We start from the raw sequence: 20,732 nt of genomic DNA, 5'->3' as shown, positions 1-20,732 counted from the left end.
AACCAGTCTATCGTTCCTACCAGACGTGTCGTCCTCAAAGAGATCAGCAGCATTGACAACGGCATTGGACTACCAGACTGGCAACTAACGCTGTTTCTGTGCCTATCTTGGTCAATAGTTTTGCTTACTCTCATCAAAGGCAAGTGAACTTTAGATTACTTATCTTCGGTAATAAAGATACCTAATGGTTTAATTTTATCAACAGGTGTAAAATCTGCCGGGAAGGCATCGTACTTTCTTGCTCTCTTTCCGTATGTGGTAATGGCTATACTGCTGGTGCGAGCTTGTACCCTGCCGGGGGCAGTCAATGGTATAGTTTATTTCCTGAAACCTCAATGGGACAAGATACTGGAGCCTAAAGTTTGGTATGCCGCCGTGACGCAGTGTTTCTTCTCGCTGTCAATCTGTTTTGGCAATATCATCATGTATTCTTCGTACAACAAGTTCCGCCACAATGTGAGCCGAGATGCTACAATTGTTACTTCCATCGATACGTTGACGTCGCTATTGGCCGGGTGTACCATCTTCGGCATTCTGGGACATCTGGCACATGTTGTTGGTACTGACGAAGTGGGAACGGTTGTGAAGCCTGGTGCCGGACTGGCATTCATTTCCTACCCGGAGGCTATAGCGAAGTTTGATGTAGTTCCACAGGTTTTCTCAGTCATGTTCTTTCTGATGCTGTTCGTGCTCGGTATTGGAAGTAACGTGGCAATGACTTCCTGTGTTATGACCGTTATCCGAGATCAATTTCCCAAAGTGAAAAACTGGCATGCGGCGAGTGTGATCGCAATCTGCGGAGTTGCTCTCGGAAGCGTCTATGTTACACCGGTAAGATACCGCTGTTTGAGATACCCTCAGTTTAGATAAAATGAAAAAATACAAGATTTTTGATTTCAGGGCGGTCAGTACATCCTTACACTTGTAGATCATTTTGGAGCTTCTTTCATAGCGCTAGTGCTGGCGATCGCTGAACTTTTCGCAATCGGTTGGATCTACGGGGTCGATCGCTTCTGCAAGGATGTTGAATTTATGCTGGGAACGCGACCCAACATCTACTGGCGGTTGTGTTGGCGATGGATAACCCCGGCGCTGATGACTGCCATCCTAATATACAACTTGGCGACGCTAGAACCTCTCACCTATCAGGGTTACATTTACCCATCGATTGCCTACGGTAATAACAAATTAGCTTGGCGCTATATTTGAAAGTAAACTAACTAACTATGAAATTTCAGATCTTGGTTGGTGCATCGCGGCATTAGGTCTGCTTCAACTTCCGATTTGGGCAATCTATTCGATAGTTAAACAGGACGGCAAAACATTAACGGAAGTAAGTAGACGTTTGTACTCTTGTACAAATATCTAAAAATGATCAATTCAAAACAATTTAATGTTTTAGAAAATCATGAAAACCTTCCGACCACTTCAAAACTGGGGACCAATCGAACCGGCCCTGAATCTAGAGTACAAAAAATTTGTCAACGAAGACTGATGATGAAAACGCAAATGAAGCCAGTGCAATATACAATTGAGAAGGTACTAAACATTCGGGGCCTGTACAACTAGAGATTCTGCCGAGCAGGACTGTGTCCAAGTGTCCAAGTGCTAAAAGTATTAAAATCAGTGACGATGTGATTTCATTATATGAGCTAGGTTTAACTTATGCGTTTGATTTTATTAATTAAAAACATTTGTAAATAAAAAGTTCTTAATCTATACCTGACAGATGAAATGGGTGATATACCCATAGTAAACTGTTATCATATGAGTGAGCAATGAGTAAAGCAAAATTCCTTCCCACCAATTTCTTCTCATGCAAAAATTACAAAAATATAAGCGATTTGTTTCTTTGAGACGGGCGGCATCAATTGTTTCGATTTTCATATTATGAGGGCCCAATTGTGTAAGTTACATCGAGTGTCACTTTGCTCGCCTTGTCTACTTTTGGTCACACGCGTTAAGTCACACGCGAATTGATTTTGTCGAATAACTTGACTGCGTCGACCACTAAAAAGCTAATGACTCAAGTGTCAGCAAGTGACACCTGTTTTTCTGCGAGTTATTCCCGCACTCGATACTCGACAGCGACTGGGACTTACAGAATAGGGCCCATAATAATTATTAAATAATATGTTTTTTATAATCAGCACTTGCGATCGAACTCCAATTAACCTTATCGCTACACGCTAAAGAATTTCATTAAAATCATCTGTAATATCTTCCATTTCCTGAGATAACTCGATTAGAGAGTGTGCTTCGTTGCACACCACGAAAATCACTTCTCCGTTTATGGGATTAACTCGGGTCACTGGTAGTGACTGGTCTTTGTCCACAAACATTCTCTGTTGTAAAACAATGAAAACATAAATTGTTGTTAGACACTGGAACTACCTAATGATTTAGAAAGACCCACCTTTAATATCTCTGCTCTCGATTTACCCACGGCAGCAAACATACACACTTTGGCGTTGTTGATAAGCGTATACGTCATGGTAACTCTATTTGCTGGAGGCTCCGGTGAGTTTTCGATAGGAGCAATCAGCATGGTGTCCTCTTCCAGCAGTGGGTGAGCGGGAAACAGTGAAGCGGTATGCCCATCGGTACCGATGTCAAGCAGGAGCATATCAAATGATGGAATTTCCTCACTGTTTTCTAAATTAAAAGCCTTTCGAATTGTTTTCTCATAGTCTACAGCGGCTTCCGTCGGGCTCAGTGAAGTATTGACAGGATAGAAAGAAGTTTTCGGAACTTCACTACGAAAATCCAGAAGGTTGCGTTCATAGCATCCGAAGATTGAATCCGCGCTGTCTTTAGGTACAAAACGCTCATCACAGAAGAAAATTTGCCATTTGTTAAAGTCTGTTCTTAAAGCGTATAATCCTTCCGCTAAAATAGCAGCCATCAATCCACCTAAAATGATTGATAGTTAGTTTCAAAAACAAGTAACCCAGTTAACAGCAGCAAACGTAGAAGCGTGATTTTCACCTGAAACCCCCACACGAAAGTGGCCCTGCTTTCGCAACGCTTCATTGGCAAATAGTGACAGCACGCCCAGAACTTCATCGTAGACGAAATCTCCAACGACATAATAGCTTTGTTTAGCATTCATTGCCAGCGCTAAGACTTTCACGATTCACAGCTGATTATGATGACGGCACAAATGAAATCCCAATTTTGTACTAGCATAGCACTGGTGGTACAACACGAACGTTCATGGAATAGCAACATGATGTCATCCTTTCAGCAGCAACAGTAACCATCACAAGAAGTGCGTACTCTGAAGTGAAATGACGCGACGCAGACGTTTTTTTTCGACAGAATGGGAAGTCACTTTACTTCTCTGGAAAAATGGAAGTATATTTGTCCCACTACGAAGATCACAAATATACTATATACCTACTTGTAAAACTACTATTTACTTTAAAAACCAAAGTTTGAGAGCAAAATATTCCACGCTGAATATATTGCAAACTACAAACAACCCGAATGATACAACTATCACGATAATCCTGTTCGTTAGACACATGACTAGAAATTATTAATATTTTTACTTATTGTCAAAAATTCAAACGCAATAATTGTAGGTACTTTTAACTTTTTTATTTTAATGAAAACCTGACTGACCACTCGTAAAATTTCTCTCACTGTACCTACTACTGGATCACGTTTGCTTCAGAGTTGACAACCAATTCATTAGTGTCGTGTTAAAGTCGAAAAGCACAGTATGTTAGTGGAGTGCAGAAGTAATTTGTTTGTATCTGTTTTGAAGCTACCAATCTGATTTGTTTTACTATGTGTTTAGTGATTTAATTCCCCAAAAACAAATAACAAAAAATACATATACAACGCCGGATGTAAATTGTTTTCCTTAAGCAGAATTCTTGTCAAACTTTCTGGATAAGAAGAAATTTTGTTTGATATTGATCCTTTCTTTCTCAATGAAAATCATCACTACGACCAGTATTTTAATCTACTGTGATCGACATCATTATTGCATTATAGAACCTCCTCTCCCAGCCCAAACATCCATTACCTACACCTCTTTTATCAGGTTTTGGGTAGTGGTAGGGCCGACTTCTCTTACTAACACACAGTAATTCTGCTTTCAGAATCCTGAGGATTCCTATTTCATAGTAAAAGGGATTCTCTTACCGAGTAACAGGATTCCTGAGAATTCTGATGAATTCTGTTGAATTCTCATACAAGAATAGATCATTTTGCGATGACGTCATTTTGCCGTCAAATAACAGCGCTTGGTGGTTTGTTTACATGTTTTTTGTCACATCCAGCAGTTCCGATTTGAAATTTCGTGAAGGATTACTGCATCAGGTGCTTTAAAATGCATGCAAGGTACTTTCTCTTAAATAAAAACTATAATTTTTTATCATTATCTGCCGGACAAAGATAGAAAACTCAATTCAAACTTTAACACCGTGTAAACAAACCACCAACTACTGTCAAAAAAGTGTGGTTAGGAGCTCCCGTGTAATGATCTATCCTGGTTCAACAAACACAGTATTCTGTACGAATCTTATGCAGAATTCCACCACACGATTCCAATGAGAGGAATCCCACAGATTCCGTGCGAATCTTTTTGGTTTGTCCGGGTTGTTAAGACATTTTTAACTTTGTTCAGTTCTAGTTATTTTTCAATCTTCCCCACATATTCGTAAGAGCTTACAAGAACTCTTACGAAGATTTCCCTTCACGGTGTCCCAAAATTTCACGATAGAGCGTAGTTCCGGATTGTTTGAAGGGCCATTCTCTTTTGGTACGAGAACAAATTTGTTATTTTTGTCGGGCATTATGGTAGGATGCCAAATCTGGCCAAAATAGTGCCGGTCCTTTAAGGACACTTTTAGAGGCATTCATCCTGATTTTTGATGGTCCCCAATGTGGTAAACGACTGACTCTTTATGCCATATCCACAGATCGGTTTTCAGGTAAGCTCATTTAATAATGAAATTTCCACAGCAAAACTGAATAAGGCGGAACGCGTGAAGGGTCTCGAAGTAATATCTGATATACCTAATTGACAAGACCAATGGTAATGGGTTCATATTTAAGATCGCTGCTGAATTCAACGACCCATTTAATGTGGACCAGTTAGCTTCAAAGGTCTCTCTTATTATATTGTTCGTCCGAAATCTGCAATATTTAAAGTTGAGTCGACGCAGACAAATTTCGCAAACTTTTTTTTGTCTAGAAACTTTAACTGGCGAATATGATGTCCTGGTCATTGTATCGCAAATCGGTACCCACAAGAGTTTCACAACCCAGAACGGCGATGCTACAAGTAGACAAGTAGAGTAGGGCGGGGCATAAGTGCGATGTTTGAAGTTGTCATCAATTTTCGTGAGATATAAAGAGGGACAACAACATAATATATTTTATAGTGATGCAGTAACTCAATGTCTTTACATTCAACTATAAGCCATCTGCGGTAATAGTGTTTTGCAAAATAAATTCTGCTTTCTTCTGATCAAGTGCCGATTCGCACTTTTACCCCACTAGCGGGGCAAAAGTGCGAAGCTCAAATCCATGAAATTAGCACAACAGTAGCTAACAAAACCATACTATCTTCAATCTGCGGTATGTTTTGGTAAGAAATATTCTCAATTTTCACCTTTTCTATTTTGCGCTGGTGTATTAAAGCCTCCGTCAGATCGAAACTTTTCCAAACGTTTGTTTTTTGTTTCATCAGCGGAAAAACATTGTTTTCCTTCGGCCAATATCTGTAGAGCACACAGTTTTCTGCAGATCTTCCATTTCCAGTATCTGTAATATAGTGCCTAAAGTTGTATATGATTAGCTATACAATTTAGCCCCGTCCGTGAATCGCACTTTTACCCCGCTAAGCGCTTGACGGGGTTAGATTAAGTTACGGCAAAGCAAAATATATTTTGTAAATACTTTTCACCGTATTTTCAAAACAGATATGTGAGTGATGTAAAACGCTGCTACAAATTTTCAACAAGTAATATACTCCTGTTGATATCGTATTTACCGTATAACGAAAAATTACACCAAAACCGCCCTAAAATAACATTTGCACATAACTCAGCAACTATGCTTCGTAAGTAGCCAAAGTTTACGTTAGATTCAAGCTGTCAAAGTAGTCACCCATCCATGCCAATGTAGTTAATTTACTCGGAATCTGCACCATTGAACCATAAATCATTGAATCGCACTTTTACCAGCATCGCACTTTTACCCCTCCTTACTCTATTCAACGCAATATTGCAATACGTTGCCTACTCTCCCATCGCTTCCATGTTATGAAAACCTGTTTTGGTGAAAACCTGTAAACCTGTTTTGGTGACCATTTTAATTCTGACGAACCATCTCGTATCTACCGAGGTAAGGGAAGACTTCGTCATACTGCTAATTGCGCCTAAATTTTTGGTCCTTCTCTCTCAGGTAAGGAAAGACTTCGTCCTGCTACTAACTATGCCTACAGTTTTGGCCTTTCTCTTCCAGATAAGAGAAGACTTCGTCCTGCTGCTAACTGTGCCTACAAGGACCGGCAGAGCTTTATGAACATGGCCGAGAAGCGCCGGCAACGGCTCTACACTAGATTATTTCCAAAATTTGGAAGGAGAAGGAAGCTACCGGAGGAATGGATGGAAGTAGTGATTTGTCCAATCTACGAAAAGGGTGATCGATTCGACTGTTGCAACTATCGCGGCATAACAATGGTGAACGACGCTTACAAGGCGCTCTCCTAGATCCTATTACGCCGGTTGTCAACGATAGCATAAGGTTTCATAGGGACCTACCAGGCGGGTTTCATGGAGGCTCGCGCAACTGCGACCAAAAATTTTACCATCCGACAGATCCTGCAGAAATGTGGGAAGTACAAAGTGCTAATGTAACACATCTTTATTTATTTAAAAGCAGCATACAATACTGTCGAACGAGACCCGCTATGGCAACACCAACACGGTTTTCCAGTGATTGATCACAGCTACCATGAATTGAGTGATGAATTTCGTGCGCATCTCGGGGACACTCTCGAGAGCCTTCCAGGCACGACGAGGGTTGAGACAACGTGACGGCTTAGGCCCTATTCTGTAAGTCACGTCGAGTGTGACTTTGCTCGACTAGTCCACTTTAGGTATTATGCTAGTTACACGCGACACGATTTGGTCGCGTAACTCGATTAAGTCTACCGCTAAAAAGTTAGTCATTCAACAATCGGCTATGCTGCCCGGTCTCCCCGCACTCGACAGTGACTTAGTCGAGACGAGTGGCTCGATGTGACTTACAGACTAGGTCCCATAATGTGTCGGAACGTTGTACTCTCGATATTTCTGAAGGATTTGGGATAAGCAACGTATAAAGATCTGCGAGACCACATCGTAGCCGACGTTCATCAACATAATGTCGCAGTAATTACAGCGATCGCCTTTTTTGTAGATGGAATAAACCACTCATTCCATTCATTCGTTCGGTAGTTTCTCTTCACAAATCCTGAAAATTTTGCAATAAAGTGCCGTTACTGGTGGTTTCTTAACATAATTAAAGAGTTTTGCCGGGAGTCGATCCTTTGCGGCGATTCTATTAGTCGGCAGCTATTCGATTTCTTGCCGAAAGGATCCTGAAGGTCGAGAGCCGGAGCGCTGCTATCGTTTGTGTACACTCCCAGGTAAATTCCCTTCCGTCTCCTTCCGTTAGATCCCCATTGTTCATCAAAAAACGGCTTCCACCTGTCGAATATCAGCACGCGCTTGTTCCGGTGATCCAGCGAGTGGACTTCGAAACGGGAGGGACAATTTTCGGTAAAAAGAGCCAATTCTTCGGATTTGCAGACAACTTCGACATTTCAGTCAAGGAGCATACGTCGTCTCACGAAGCTGATGGAGAACAAATGCTAATCAGATCGGTACCGTGAACCCCCGTTCGTTTGACCGTTTTTAATCTGAACACTTTTTAATTTGAACCCCGTTGGTTTGCACGACGTGCAAATTAAAAATGGTTCAAATGTCATTCTCAATATGACATCATTTGCTTATGCAGACAATACAGTGGACCCCCGTTCGTTTGAACGATTCCTCATGCAAACTAACGGGGTTAGTTTTTAATTTGAACAACTGGTAACCCTAAATATGCTGGAACTTGTGTGAACTGGCTACCCTGCTCTTTGTTATTGTTTTGGTGGTTTGATTCAGTTGGCAGTTGCAAGCAGCGAATATTTCATTCTGCGATCGGATTTCTACCATAATCGTTGGGAAAACGCAATGTGAAACAGATTAAACACGCTAGATCAGTACAAACAAATTGTTTTTAAGTGTATTGTCTACATAAGCAAATGATTTCGTATTGAGAATGACATTTGAACCATTTTTAATTTGCACGTCGTGCAAACCAACGGGGTTCAAATTAAAAAGTGTTCAGATTAAAAACGGTCAAACGAACGGGGGTCCACGGTATACCGCACTTCCCACCAAACTGGACTCAGCAGTTTGAAACTGCGATTGCACCTAACTGCGATCAAACTGCGACATACTGAAATTACTGTAGTCAGAGAGAGAAAGAGCAACAACTGCAATGTTGCAATTTCGTTCCGACATATACATTGGCATGAAGTATTCTTTTTTTTTGAAACGATGATTCTACAATTGATGAAGGGACGGTAAGGGAAAGTAATGGAGAAGGATTTTTTTCCGGGAATGAAGGGGAAGGGTGAAAAGGAAGGGGGGGGGGTAATAGGTAGCTATGCTTAACAAGTTGTCGTTGTGACTCCTATCTTTTGTCCAATGCTGGAAGGTGCGTGGGTCGAACCAAGCTGTAATCAGAGATTATAACCGGATTCGAACCCACAACACCTGCCAGGGCGTGTCGCTCACTGGTACCCGTGTACCTTTGAACCACAGAGGCGTCCCCCGTTCGTTTGAACGATTCCTCATGCAAACTAACGGGGTTAGTTTTTAATTTGAAGAACTAGTAACCCTAAATATGCTGAAGTTTGATTGAAATGGCTGCCCTGTTCTTTGTTATTGTGTTGGTGGTTTGATTCAGTTGGCAGTTGCAAGCAGCGAATATTTCATTTTCCGATCGGATTTCTACCATAACCGTTGGGAAAACGCAATGTGAAACAGATTAAACTACAGACGGTAGATAATCTACAAACGCGCAAAGAGCGTGGCATAAAACACCAATCGAACCGTCAAATCGAGACACCAAATGAGCAAAGTAAACAAACTTGTGTTTCGTATAGGCAGGGAAGACTAAGTTTTGTAATCTACCAGAGATGTTAAAACTTTAACTATTGATTTACTAAAAACATATGGATTAGTTACCTTGGATATATCATATAATGCTTTAAAAAATTCAATTGGCTTTTTCACTTTGCAAAATATGCATCGTAATTCGCGAAATTCCATGGAACATACCAGGTGATTCACGCAACTTACTGCTGATTATAGGAAGATTGATCCAATTCTGACTAGTTGCCAAAACTGTTTAAATAATATAAACAAAAAAAAGTGTTGCCGAATTGGTAATTTTTCTCTTTGCGCGTCTGTAGATTATCTACCGTCTGTAGATTAAACACGCTAGATCAGTACAAACAAATCGTGTTTATGTGCATTGTCCGCATTTGCAAATGATGCCATATTGAGAATGACATTGGAACCATTTTTAGTTTGCACGTCGTGCAAACCAACGGGGTTCAAATTAAAAAGTGTTCAGATTAAAAACGGCCAAACGAACGGGGGTCCACGGTATAAGGTTCTGAAGCAGATCCACTCTTACACAGGTAATTTTTCAAAGGAAATGAGTATCTTCGAACACACACGAGTCACACAGCAATGAAGCAGTAAAGCTTCGGTTTTAACTAAAGGAGCACCGCTTCGCTTTCAGACTGGCTTCAGTCAGCGTCAGTGAGACGGGTTTCACTTCATCATGACTTCATCGGTTTTAACTTTTCATTTGTATTTTTCTATCAAATATTCAGGAGCAGGCCAACAATTTTGAATGCAAATGAATTGAATTTGAGTAACATTTCTTATAATCCAACGCATATTACAATTAAGCCGTTCAATATCGACAAATCGTGTCTGACTTTCAGTCGTCGTCCATTGAAACAGTCACCAACTTCAATTGAAGCTTGCATGAAACGTTTTGTTCAACAAATGAACCAAGCCGCTTCATGATGAAGCGATGGTAAGAGAAAGTCAGCTTCATTTATTTGTTACGACGATGCCAGGCCCTGCCGAGAACTAATTTTCTTTTCATTAAAATTAACTTATCAAGTTACAACGGTATCACGGAAACTAATTAAAATTGTTGATTTACGTTTATGCCTAATTTAGAAGTCAGTTTTCAGTTATTCAATTCCAGTTTGGTGTTAAATTTGGTACATAATGTTTGAAACTCGATCCATTCCGTCAATTTTTAAATACAATAACCTACAATTGTTTTGTAAAACAAATTTAGTAAAACATTTTATTATAAAGAAATATATCATCAAGTGAGAATTAGTTAAATCGATTATTTTATTCTAAATCAATTTTGAAGGTACTGAAATCTATATATAGTTTCTGCATTTTTTTTCAATGCAAAGACAATTCTTTGATCGATTTATGTATAAGTATTTCTAAAGCGAAAACATATCACTAAGACGTTCAAAAAATCAATGATTGATTTGATTATTCAAATTTTCGGAAATTCCTTTGTTTGAATTTCCATGTCTGTTTCGTGTTAGAAGCGTTAACACTTTGAGCCCACATATTTTATTAATTTAATAAAAAAAAATGGACTTATATCCCAAATTATTCTTTTACCCCCTATCTTTCAAACCAATTTCAAAGGGGGGTGACGAAAACTTTAAAAATAATTTGCAATGACCTTATTTTTCATATCATAAAGTGCACCACAAGAACGTAGTAAAATTATATTTATAAATACACAACTTTGCGTAGTCCTACGTCAACAGGCGGTAAGGTCTGGGAAAAAATTCAAGGCTTTATCGCTGTTACTGAGTTATTTAATCACAATTGATTATTCGAAACGATTTAATCAGTCTCATTGCAAATTTTGCTTTGCATTATTTCTCTTCTCGCGTTGCTCAGGCATTAAAAAAGACGAAAAAACAATATCAGATGTTAGTTAGGTACTTTCCTATTACTAGCTAGAAATTGTGATAATAGTACACTTTACAAATAGATACCCCTTCTTTAGAAAATTAAATGCCGACCACTTCAAAGTGGAATTTGGGCTGATTTTGCAAATTTAGGCAGTGTAAAACACATTTGGGTCCTACGTAGTTTAAGATTAAGCGGTGTAAGAATGGCTAACCCAAGCGCCAAAAGTTTTAAACAAGTTATACAAGATTATTTACCTGATTTATTTGATTTTATTGATAAAATATTTGTAAATATAAAATTGTGAACTTTCGGCTTGCTTGCCTCTGCAACCAATTATCGATCTAAATCAAGCCAAATGAAAAACAAAAACAAACTCAATTTAAACAAATTTCAACAAGCATAGCTAAGCTTTTAAATTTATCAATCGTGACCTTAACCAAATGCATTTTTGCCAAACAAAATACTACCCGGATTAGTCGGGCGTCTGAGATTTAAAATAATATCAAAATATTCACATGTAAAACTTGTCACCAAATCACTTTCATAAAATGAAGGCACCCAGCGTTGTTAAGGTGAAATGCACTTTGTGATACACCGTACAGCGAACAGCGACTCTGAATTCTCCCCAACCGAACAACTAATCGTCATCCTTCTCGCGGGTAGGATCGATATCGACCAGTGAGGCTGCTTCGTCACAGGCCACGAAAATCAGATGTCCGTTGACGGGATCAACACGGGTCACCGGTAGTGACTGGTCCTTGTCCACGAGAATTCTCTGAAGGAAAGTGGAATGGAAACAAAAATGGTTGTTACGCATTGACACACTGAGTGATGCCGATTGTTTGTCCTCTAAGTGTATTTTGAACTGATAAATCAAGTGTTAAAATATTAGTAATAGCCACAGTATAAGTTGATCGCCCTTAAAATATTAAAGAATTCAACATATTCAAATCGTTAAGTATAATTTTAGCGTGAGAATCATTTCAAGTGTAATGCCAATTTATTGGGCAATGGGATTGAACTTATTTCTTCGTTCTAGCGAATAAACTTAGAGATTTTTATTGAGCCAATGTCACATTGGAAAAGAAATGAAAAGTGATACGCATGGCATGTGAAAATCGGCATTCTAGCTTATAACTGAAAACGTAACAATCACGTCTGAACTCAAGCATCTATTTTCCTGTGTAGAAAGTATTTTAAATGTGCCAGCAAAATAAATTATATAGATATTAGATATAACGGTATGTCAAAATTCAGTGCAATTGCGCTAATAGACACGGTGATTTGTGACTAATTCTGAATCAAGCAGAAGCATGTTAGAGATTTAGAAGACTTACCTTTAATATCTCCGCCTTAGATTTACCCTGGGCACCAAACATACACACTTTAGCGTTGTTAATAAGCGCGTATGTCATGGTCACTCTATTCGGTGGAGGCTTCGGAGAGTTTTCGATAGGAGCAATCAGTTTGGTTTTTTCTTCCAGCAGTGGATGACCCGGGAACAGCGAAGCCGTATGCCCATCGGGACCGATGCCAAGAAGCAGCATGTCAAACGATGGAATTTCCTTACTGTTTTCCAAGTTAAAAGCCTTCCGAATTGTTTTCTCATAATCTACAGCGGCTTCGGTTGCGCTCAATGCAGTATTAACAGGGTAAAAAGATGATTTCGGAACTTCACTGCGTCTATCCAAAAGGTCACGTTTAAAGATTCCGTAGGTTGAATCCTTGCTATCCACCGGTACGATACGTTCATCGCAAAGAAAAATCTGCCACTTACTGAAGTCAGTTCTTAGGTCATATAGCCCTTCCGCTACAATATCAGCCAGAGATCCGCCTGAAATGATTAGTAAGTAATTTCAAGGACAAACGTATAGTTATCAGCAGTAAAAATTGTATTTTAATCTTCACCTGAAAGTCCGACACGAAAGTGGCTCTGCTTTTGCAATGTTTCATTGCCATATTTCTCCAGTAAACCCAGGATCTCATCGCAGATAGCATCTCCGACAACATAATAGCTTAGAGTAGAACTCATTGCGCCGGTAAACGAGAAATTGTAACTTATATTCACTAATAGAACGATTAGAACACGAATATTCTCAGAATAGCAATATGATGTCACTCTGTTTTCTGTTAGCAGCAGCTAAACTTCAGCAACAAAAACAGCAACGAACGTCAACGAAACGAGCACAAGAAGAAGTGCATCCTCAACGTGCGTAGTGATGTTTGACAAATACCCGATTATTCTATAGTAGCCGACTAGAACAAAAAAACTGCTTATTTGATGATTAACTACTTAGCAACGAATTATTAGTCATTCAAATAAGCAGTTAAATTGATACTAGATAGTTAGGTAAAAAACTGTGCATAAATAATGCAATATATAATCGTTTTGTAAAAGAATATGTTCGAATCAATTAATTGTATCGAAAGACTGAAAATAGGAAAATCGGACACCACTACTCATTTCGATTAGCTCGATGACGCAGTGGACGCAGTAGCAGCCAGTGTTGCCATAATTCGGAAACTACTATTATATAGAGATGCTGTAATATAGACACGCGAATGAGAAAGTAACTGGATTTTTACGATTTTTAAAAATATTCTATATTTTTTAATTGACCTTTTCTGTTTGACATTCGCTAAGTTTTCTTTTATAAGCCTCAATTACATTATGCGAGTTTGCGAGTTGATTGTAAAGTCGCCGAGTGTTATCATATGCCGACTCGCCGATTAGCTAGCTGGTGGACTGGACATGATGACACTGGGGCGAGTTTGCAATCAATTCGCAGCCAGCAAGCTCGTCTACTATAAATAATTGAGGATATTGTATTGGCCTTGTCTGCGTTGCTGACACTGTTCAGGGTTTTGCGTGAGAAAAAAAAGGGAAATATTTTTCCTTATGTCAACACTCACGCGTCGACAGTTCGGCATTAGATTTCAGAGCCGGCGTTACACCGCGCGAGGCCCAATGCAGATTAGGCAGCGAGGCCTTTTTGTATGCCAAAAGAGAATTGAAGATAGAATTAACAAAAGGGCGAATGTCGCAAGCGTAAACAAACCGAGTGAGGGTTGATTTTCCTATGCTGGTCGAGCAAAAAATAACTCTCACCCGTTTTGTTTACATTTGCGACATTCGCCCTTTTGTTAATTCTATCTAGAATTGGCTTAAAACGTCACTGTGACAATCTTAAAGATCGTCTTTTGGGACAGATTTCGATTGCTGTCATGGATTACGTACTGCTCAAACCAGGGGCTTGCGATGGGTGCCATGTTTTTGTTGCCAACATCTCAGCACATCTCGACAATAAGGTTGGCAGCAAATCTACCTGTCAGACGGGCGCTATTTCTTGCATTTCTTGAAATAGCGCCCTTCGTTAATTCGACTGTCAAACACCGTTCGTTAAGATAGGGATAGCACCCCGCTGGCTCAAACCCATTGGTGAAGTTGGGCTAGATAGTTGTAATCATGTGCTCCAATTCGGTCCTACATGGCTAATAAAATCAATGACCTTTTGGAATTTGGATTATATACTTGGTATGGAGTAAGAAAGAAACTTGCAATTGCAGTGCAGATGCGTACTTCCTAGTTCAGAGTTACAAAAGGGGCAGGTGTCTACATCATCCAATATAGCATAAGGTCACCATTCGCCGCTCAGCTTCATTTACCGCTCACTTCAAACAAAAAATGCTTATATCTTTTAAAAATACCTCATTGTAAAAACTATTGACGAACAATAATTTTGTATGTTTAACGAAACGAGTTAGACATAAATTTACACTATGTTCATATAGTGAGGAACGAAAAACGTTATTTCGATTGCGTGCATCGCGTGTTCATTAACATCGAGTGCAAAATGTAAATGACTAAATTAATTTTTAGCGCAAGCGAACTTGTTGCGTCGGTTAAAAGCTATTCTTCTAAATAACGTGAAACAGGTCAATAGTATTTATATTAGCGTTTTATTCTGCTATAAATGCCAAACCCAAAACATGGGTCAAAACGCGGATTTTATTTTTTAGGCAACAATAAAAAATATGATCGGTAAATAGTACCCATATGGGCGGTGAATGGATCACCGTATTTCAAGTGAGCGGTAAAAGAGGTCGTGAGATTGCATTACTTTTGTCACTATTATTAAATATTAAGAAACCAAGTAAATTTTGCTTGTAAACACAATTATTTTTTCTATCTTATGACGCAAAGTGCGTTTCGATGGACTTCAAATTAGATTTTCTAGGGACAAATTAATTTAGAATCGTTTTTAAATGAGCGGTAGATGGCGACCATACGGTCCCAAGTAACATTTTTGTTGCATAATAGCTTACTAAACTATTGTACAGCTAATTCCCGTAGAACAAGTGCTTGATAAGCTATTATACAACAAAAATGTTACTTGGGGTACTTTAAATAATAAAGAGCGGGACTCTGTCCAGTTAGAAGCCCCCTGATTGTACGTAGTTCACTGTTTAACTGTTTAGTCTACAACCCTGTATTTGATTCCAACCAGAAGCTTTACTAACAGCATAATCTAGACATTGCATCAAACCTTCCTTTGGCGGTGTAACCAATAGAATAACCTCATAACAAAGCTGCGATAGCTTGTGAAGGAATGCATCTGCCACTAGTGACCAAAGCAAGAAGCAGAGAACTACTTGTGGACTTCCTTTCGTCGCCAAAATCGTGAGCGACGTCTCTCCCAGTGATGCTAGGATTATTCTGCTCGAAAACATTTTTTTGAATCTAGCTCATTGTAGCGTGATCGATTTCATTTTGAAAGAGAGCCACACATGATAACACTACAACCGTATCAATTAAGAGGAAAGGCGTGTTTTCGAAAGCGCCTTCAATATCAAGAAAAGCACAAAATACCGTCTCTTGATATTTGAGCGATTTCTCGATTAACTTCAGTACGCAGTGCAATGCATTTTCTGGAGATTTACCGTGTTGGTATGCATGTTGATTTCCATACAACGGAGTTTTTTAAAAACTCATTGCGGATACAGTTATCCATGATTTTCTCCATCAACTTGAGAAACGTTGATGTCAGACTTATTGGTCTGAAAGACTTATGCAAGATTTTCTCTCTTATCTACCTTTGGTATGCCTTTAGGTATCTGCCTACTTTCCGACAATTTTCCGGATATGTCCCAAAGTGAAACCAGGTGCTCGGAATTTATAACGCTGTCCATTTTCTGTAAGAAAGTGGGTAGAATATCTGGTGGTTTTGTTGATACAAAAGAGCTAAAAGTGCACATCTGATCGAATACTCGAAAGGTTTAGTGTTCGGAAACTAAAGGTTAGTGTTCGGAAACTGTTTTTGAATATAAATCGATTCTCATTTCGATATCCTAAGAAGACACTTATTGTAAGTACTAAATCTGATTCCTATTTTATAAAAACTGCAATAAAAATATTTTAGTTCGAGTCACGCTAAAACGGAGTACGGAAATCGTTTTATACTTAGAGTGAACACTGATTTAGGAAGCGAGGGGACGCCAATTTGGACTTCCACCATGGGCGCCACAATGTCACGTTAAGTCGACGCAAGAAGCGTGGACGTTGAACGAGAGCGACAGACGAGCTGGTCACTTACAGAGTGCACGAGACTACGACGCGACATAATCCTTTTAGATTCGACAAATTGACCAACCTAATCTTTCTCTTTCCCTATGTTTAGACTAGAGAAGATACAACTCAAACAACGCTAGACAAATATGATGACCGTGACGATGTACCATTATAAACCATACAGATAGCACTGTTTTAGAGCCAAATGTTTTTGTATGAATGCTATGGTGAGTTTCAGTAAGCCAGCTAAACTTAACTATCGTCGAAATTGCATCGAAAACCAATGGAAAATTTGCCAAGGAATCTGGTAATGCTCAAAAAACCACGCTAAAGGAGACAAGGAAAGAAGAAGCCACACCGTATGGAGCCGGAGTGGTATCAAGACCTTGTCTCCATTGTACTCGTCGCTAATTCGTTGACCATCTCGACACTCGCAAGTCAGCTTCAGCCTGGTTGAGCTATCCAGTATATAGGGCCTCTCTATTCCTGGTATCGGTGGTACACCCTTGCGACATGGCTGGGCCACCGTAGCCTCCCGACTTTCACTTTCGTATACGATACTCCGTTTTAAGATCAGCGTAGGTGGTCTCCGCTAACCCAAGGTGTCTAGTAACGATGTCAAAGTTCGTCTGTTGGGAGTTGGTTACTTTTGTATAGATCGTTTCTCTTGTTTTGACGCATATGCTCAAACCTTCAATAGCGATGTTAAATAACATTACGAGATTGTCCATCGAACGTTTCGATAGAATTCGAAAGTGCTACCGAAGCACGTGCGTAGAACATCATTCGCTTTAGGGTAGCTATGATTAGCCGTGTTAGTTTGTCCGAAAAACCGTTCTTGTGCACTAACTGTCATAGCTCTTCGCGCTCAACTGTATCGTATGCTACCTTGAAATGCACGAAAATATGATAAGTGGACATATTGTACGCCCGACATATCGGAAGGAATTGTCTGAATGTAAAAATTTGATCCGTAGTAGCACGGGTTCCCATAAAGTCCGCCTGATACTGCCCTACGAATTCTCTTGCTATTGGGGACAGGCGGCGTTACCAAATCTGGGAGAGCACCTTGTAGGCGGCGTTGAACCGTGTAATATTGTGGTAATTGCGGCAATCGATCCGATCGTTTTTTTCTGGACAAACCATACTTTCCATGTACTCATCCAGCAGATTGACTGCTGTCGACTACCTCGCGCTTGTTTGTGATCTGTTTCCCTCCTCGTCTCCACTCATGTCAGATTTCAGCATGTATCTTTTAGAAGATTATTTCACTTTCACATATAACTTGCGCGTTCTATTCGTTAACTCGAATAGTTGTTCTAATTCTTCACGATCCCTGTCCCGCCCCTGGCGCTTTTTTTCCTAAGTCATACGAAAACAGGACTTAAAAATCATTTGTATTGCAATTTTTTCAGTAAAGCAGGGTTTCATTTGCAGGATTTTTCACTGTAAATTAGGACAACGCATGCGGAAACAGGACAAGTTCTGGTAAATCATGTAACAGGACGTGTTGTTACCCTAAAAAAGGCCAGAGTGCGAAAAACCTGCGACGCGACGAGTTTGCACATTATTGGTTTAACAAATTCGGTTGGATGAAAATTTTAATCTGATGTATGTTTCAGTTATCTCAAAGCTTCGTGTCATGCCGTTGATATCACCGATGGAGTCTGGATGGATTTTCAGATACTTGTTTCTTTGCAGAGCAATATTGAGCAGTAAGTACGAAAGCCCACTTCACTTGCGGTAATCCTTCTGAAGATTCCATGAGACTCGACAGTGTCTAAGAAATTTAAACTATGCGTATTGCCCGGTTCATCTCCACTTTGGCCAATCCCATCAATCAATTCGAAAGTCCATAGTCGTGCATAATCTGGCCAAGCTTAAGCTTATCTCATCATCTGTTCAAGACCCTGTAACAAATAGCATTCCTGTCCTTTTTCTGCTAAAAACTTAATAAATTCTAACATTTAGTAATCCATAAAAGAAACAAACACTTCAGTTGTACAAACAAATGAGACTTTATTTCTGCTTTCCGGTTTCGGTTGTTGCAAGAGTGAATCAATTTTATAAGTAGCTCAAATCGGGACGCAGTTTGCAGGGGTGAGTGAGAATGTGTGCTTGCTACATAATAATGGGTTAGGTTTCATGTTAATCCCGATCCCGATTGGGTGGGAGTGTAGATTCGATTTTTATTTACAGTTAATTCACCGATAGTGGCTTCGGTACTGTCCCGGTTGTGGGGTAGAGCGACTATATTTGTTCTACGGACTCTTTCGCTAGAGATTCTAACCAACTGCTCTACACAATTCGAATACTTACTTTGGATGCTACGGTAATGCAACCGCACGTTTGCGTGTGATTAAATCATGCGCAGGATGTGCTTTCAGATCAATATCAACTAAGTGGGCAATAAATTAGATAACAACTTGCGATAGTAACTACTAGGTAGGTCATACATTGACGCCTTACTAAGAGGGGTGAACTGGTGAGTAGATCTTTGTGTTACGTACCATTTATAGTCGAAAGCTTAAAGTTACACAAACAGACCACCGATCAATCTTTGGAGACGCTGTCTAAGGGTTTAATAGCCTCGAAAGTGTGTGTTCTTTGTAAGGTTCAACTCGGTTTTTTGGTACCCATAAAGTGCATAGTCTTAAAGTAACTACGTATCTACTACTATTGTGATAAAAGGAAACTTTGTGTATGTGTGCTGATTTATTACAACTACTGACTAACTGACTGACCGTCAACTTGGCTATTGTAGTAATTATGTGAATCTACTCAAAAACAAGAGAGAGCTAGCACGTGTTTTCGGTGGTAAACGGAGAGACGCGAACAGGATTCGGCGCAGTATGGTTGAAAACACGTGCTTCATAAATGCCGGTTGGTTGGAGATGTCTAAAAAACGCAATACTGGGAGGACCACATTCCCCCTCAATCAGCTTCTTACTGACTGGTATTTCTTAGCACAGTGCTCTAGGAGTGAATTGACAAACTTTCTAGAGAAAAAGCATTTTTTGCGCAGTTCAACTTTACATCTAGGTACGTTAAGTAAAATTACTAGCTCTCAACTAGGTTCAATCGATCGGTTGGCGGTTTTTCTACATCTAAAATTGCTATTGCACTGTTTTGAAAGTCTATATCTATTCACCGTCGAAAACGAGGCTCGGTAGTTCAAAACTGGTCATGTTTCATTCTTTTCTCCACTCGAAAGTCCTAGAACTGATCAAACCTGCTGCGTTGCTAGTTCGAATCTAGGCTAATGGTTGTACACAACTTAATATTACTATTAGGATGTAAGTGTAGAGTCTACCTTAAAGTAAGAAATGGTTCGATTTCGACTATCCTGGTATGATAGAGGAACATCTCTGTGTTTGTGTGTGTATGTGTGTGAGCATGCGTATGTGTATGTGTCTGTGGTACTGAACGATTTGACTAGCATAGATACTTCTTCTTCGGTTTCAATGGTTTAGTCCGTCATTTTGCGGCGGTTGTCGTTCCATTTGCTGTGCTATTGCTACTCTGAGACTGCTGTGGCGTCGTGGAACGGGAGGACAATGCAGCTCTTGCGCTTGCCGCGTGCTTCTGGAAGGCATTTTCCGCTCGGGATGTGCCGCAGACCTACAAATTGGTGAAAGGACAAAGTGTCAAAGTTTTTTGTAGCGTACGAGACACCGAGCACCGTATCTCACCTGATGATGCTGATCCCAGTCCTTGTGTTGGCAGAATGAGCCGCAATACCGGGCCAGGTTGCACCCGGAACAGGTTTCGTTTGCCTTCCGACCGCAGTTCCAACAAGCCTGCAACAGACAGTAGTAGCAGTAGTTAGTCTCACCGTCACCTGCGCAAGTTTAGTGGCGCCATTACAAGAGTACTAACGTTCTGGCTTCCCCCGGTTGATCCGTCCGGGTCCGAATCTGCGGTACCGCGGTGAATGTCGCTGAGCATTTTCTCCATTTTTAACCTTTCCTGGGCGAACATTTCAATGGTTCGTGCTTCCGCTGCTGCCACCGCTCGCTGGATTTCAATCACTGCTTGACGTTTAACCTGTTGATTATCGCAATTAATGT

The 20,732-nt window shown here is 40.0% G+C and overlaps 4 protein-coding genes across 7 annotated transcripts in view; 1 reads left to right on the top strand and 3 right to left on the bottom strand.

Annotated features, from left to right (window-relative positions):
- LOC128738281 (sodium-dependent nutrient amino acid transporter 1) overlaps positions 1 to 1,735 on the top strand; it is a 46,670-nt gene extending 44,935 nt beyond the window's left edge. For both annotated transcript variants that reach the window (XM_053833295.1, XM_053833293.1), the window contains exons 5-9: positions 24 to 139; positions 206 to 831; positions 901 to 1,177; positions 1,239 to 1,333; positions 1,403 to 1,735. In XM_053833295.1, the coding sequence (XP_053689270.1) occupies positions 24 to 139; positions 206 to 831; positions 901 to 1,177; positions 1,239 to 1,333; positions 1,403 to 1,495 (1,207 nt within the window). In that variant the 3' untranslated portion in view covers positions 1,496 to 1,735. The remainder of the gene's footprint in view (positions 1 to 23; positions 140 to 205; positions 832 to 900; positions 1,178 to 1,238; positions 1,334 to 1,402) is intronic.
- A 317-nt stretch (positions 1,736 to 2,052) lies between these two features.
- On the bottom strand, positions 2,053 to 3,112 carry LOC128737974 (6-phosphogluconolactonase-like). The gene is made up of 3 exons (XM_053832767.1): positions 2,989 to 3,112; positions 2,417 to 2,913; positions 2,053 to 2,345 (listed from the first exon to the last, which is right to left on the bottom strand). Exons 1-3 carry the CDS (start codon positions 3,110 to 3,112, stop codon positions 2,190 to 2,192), a joined length of 777 nt encoding a protein of 258 aa, XP_053688742.1. The 3' UTR covers positions 2,053 to 2,189.
- Positions 3,113 to 11,352: 8,240 nt separating this feature from the next.
- LOC128736960 (6-phosphogluconolactonase-like) lies at positions 11,353 to 13,241 on the bottom strand. Its single transcript, XM_053831479.1, has 3 exons — positions 13,002 to 13,241; positions 12,431 to 12,927; positions 11,353 to 11,868 (listed from the first exon to the last, which is right to left on the bottom strand). Exons 1-3 carry the CDS (start codon positions 13,123 to 13,125, stop codon positions 11,731 to 11,733), a joined length of 759 nt encoding a protein of 252 aa, XP_053687454.1. The 5' UTR covers positions 13,126 to 13,241; the 3' UTR covers positions 11,353 to 11,730.
- A 5,428-nt stretch (positions 13,242 to 18,669) lies between these two features.
- LOC128735104 (protein CBFA2T2) overlaps positions 18,670 to 20,732 on the bottom strand; it is a 179,707-nt gene continuing 177,644 nt past the window's right edge. For 2 of the 3 annotated variants that reach the window (XM_053829594.1, XM_053829593.1), the window contains 3 exons: positions 20,530 to 20,709; positions 20,355 to 20,462; positions 18,670 to 20,283 (listed from right to left, as the gene is read on the bottom strand). In XM_053829594.1, the coding sequence (XP_053685569.1) occupies positions 20,140 to 20,283; positions 20,355 to 20,462; positions 20,530 to 20,709 (432 nt within the window). In that variant the 3' untranslated portion in view covers positions 18,670 to 20,139. The remainder of the gene's footprint in view (positions 20,284 to 20,354; positions 20,463 to 20,529; positions 20,710 to 20,732) is intronic. The other variant, XM_053829595.1, reaches the window with a different exon arrangement.

This window comes from Sabethes cyaneus, chromosome 2, assembly GCF_943734655.1.
Source record: "Sabethes cyaneus chromosome 2, idSabCyanKW18_F2, whole genome shotgun sequence".
Lineage (NCBI taxonomy): Eukaryota > Metazoa > Arthropoda > Insecta > Diptera > Culicidae > Sabethes > Sabethes cyaneus.
The sequence above is the reverse complement of the archived record's forward strand: the minus strand, read 5'-3'. Positions and strand labels throughout refer to the sequence as shown.

Coding starts and splice junctions, on each gene's coding strand:
- LOC128737974 (XM_053832767.1), bottom strand. CDS start 3,112: ATGAATGCTAAACAAAGCTATTATGTCGTTGGAGATTTCGTCTACGAT. Junction 2,914..2,988: donor CTTTCGTGTGGGGGTTTCAG/GTGAAAATCACG, acceptor CAATCATTTTAG/GTGGATTGATGGCTGCTATT. Junction 2,346..2,416: donor CGAGAGCAGAGATATTAAAG/GTGGGTCTTTCT, acceptor GTTTTACAACAG/AGAATGTTTGTGGACAAAGA.
- LOC128736960 (XM_053831479.1), bottom strand. CDS start 13,125: ATGAGTTCTACTCTAAGCTATTATGTTGTCGGAGATGCTATCTGCGAT. Junction 12,928..13,001: donor CTTTCGTGTCGGACTTTCAG/GTGAAGATTAAA, acceptor TAATCATTTCAG/GCGGATCTCTGGCTGATATT. Junction 11,869..12,430: donor CTAAGGCGGAGATATTAAAG/GTAAGTCTTCTA, acceptor ACTTTCCTTCAG/AGAATTCTCGTGGACAAGGA.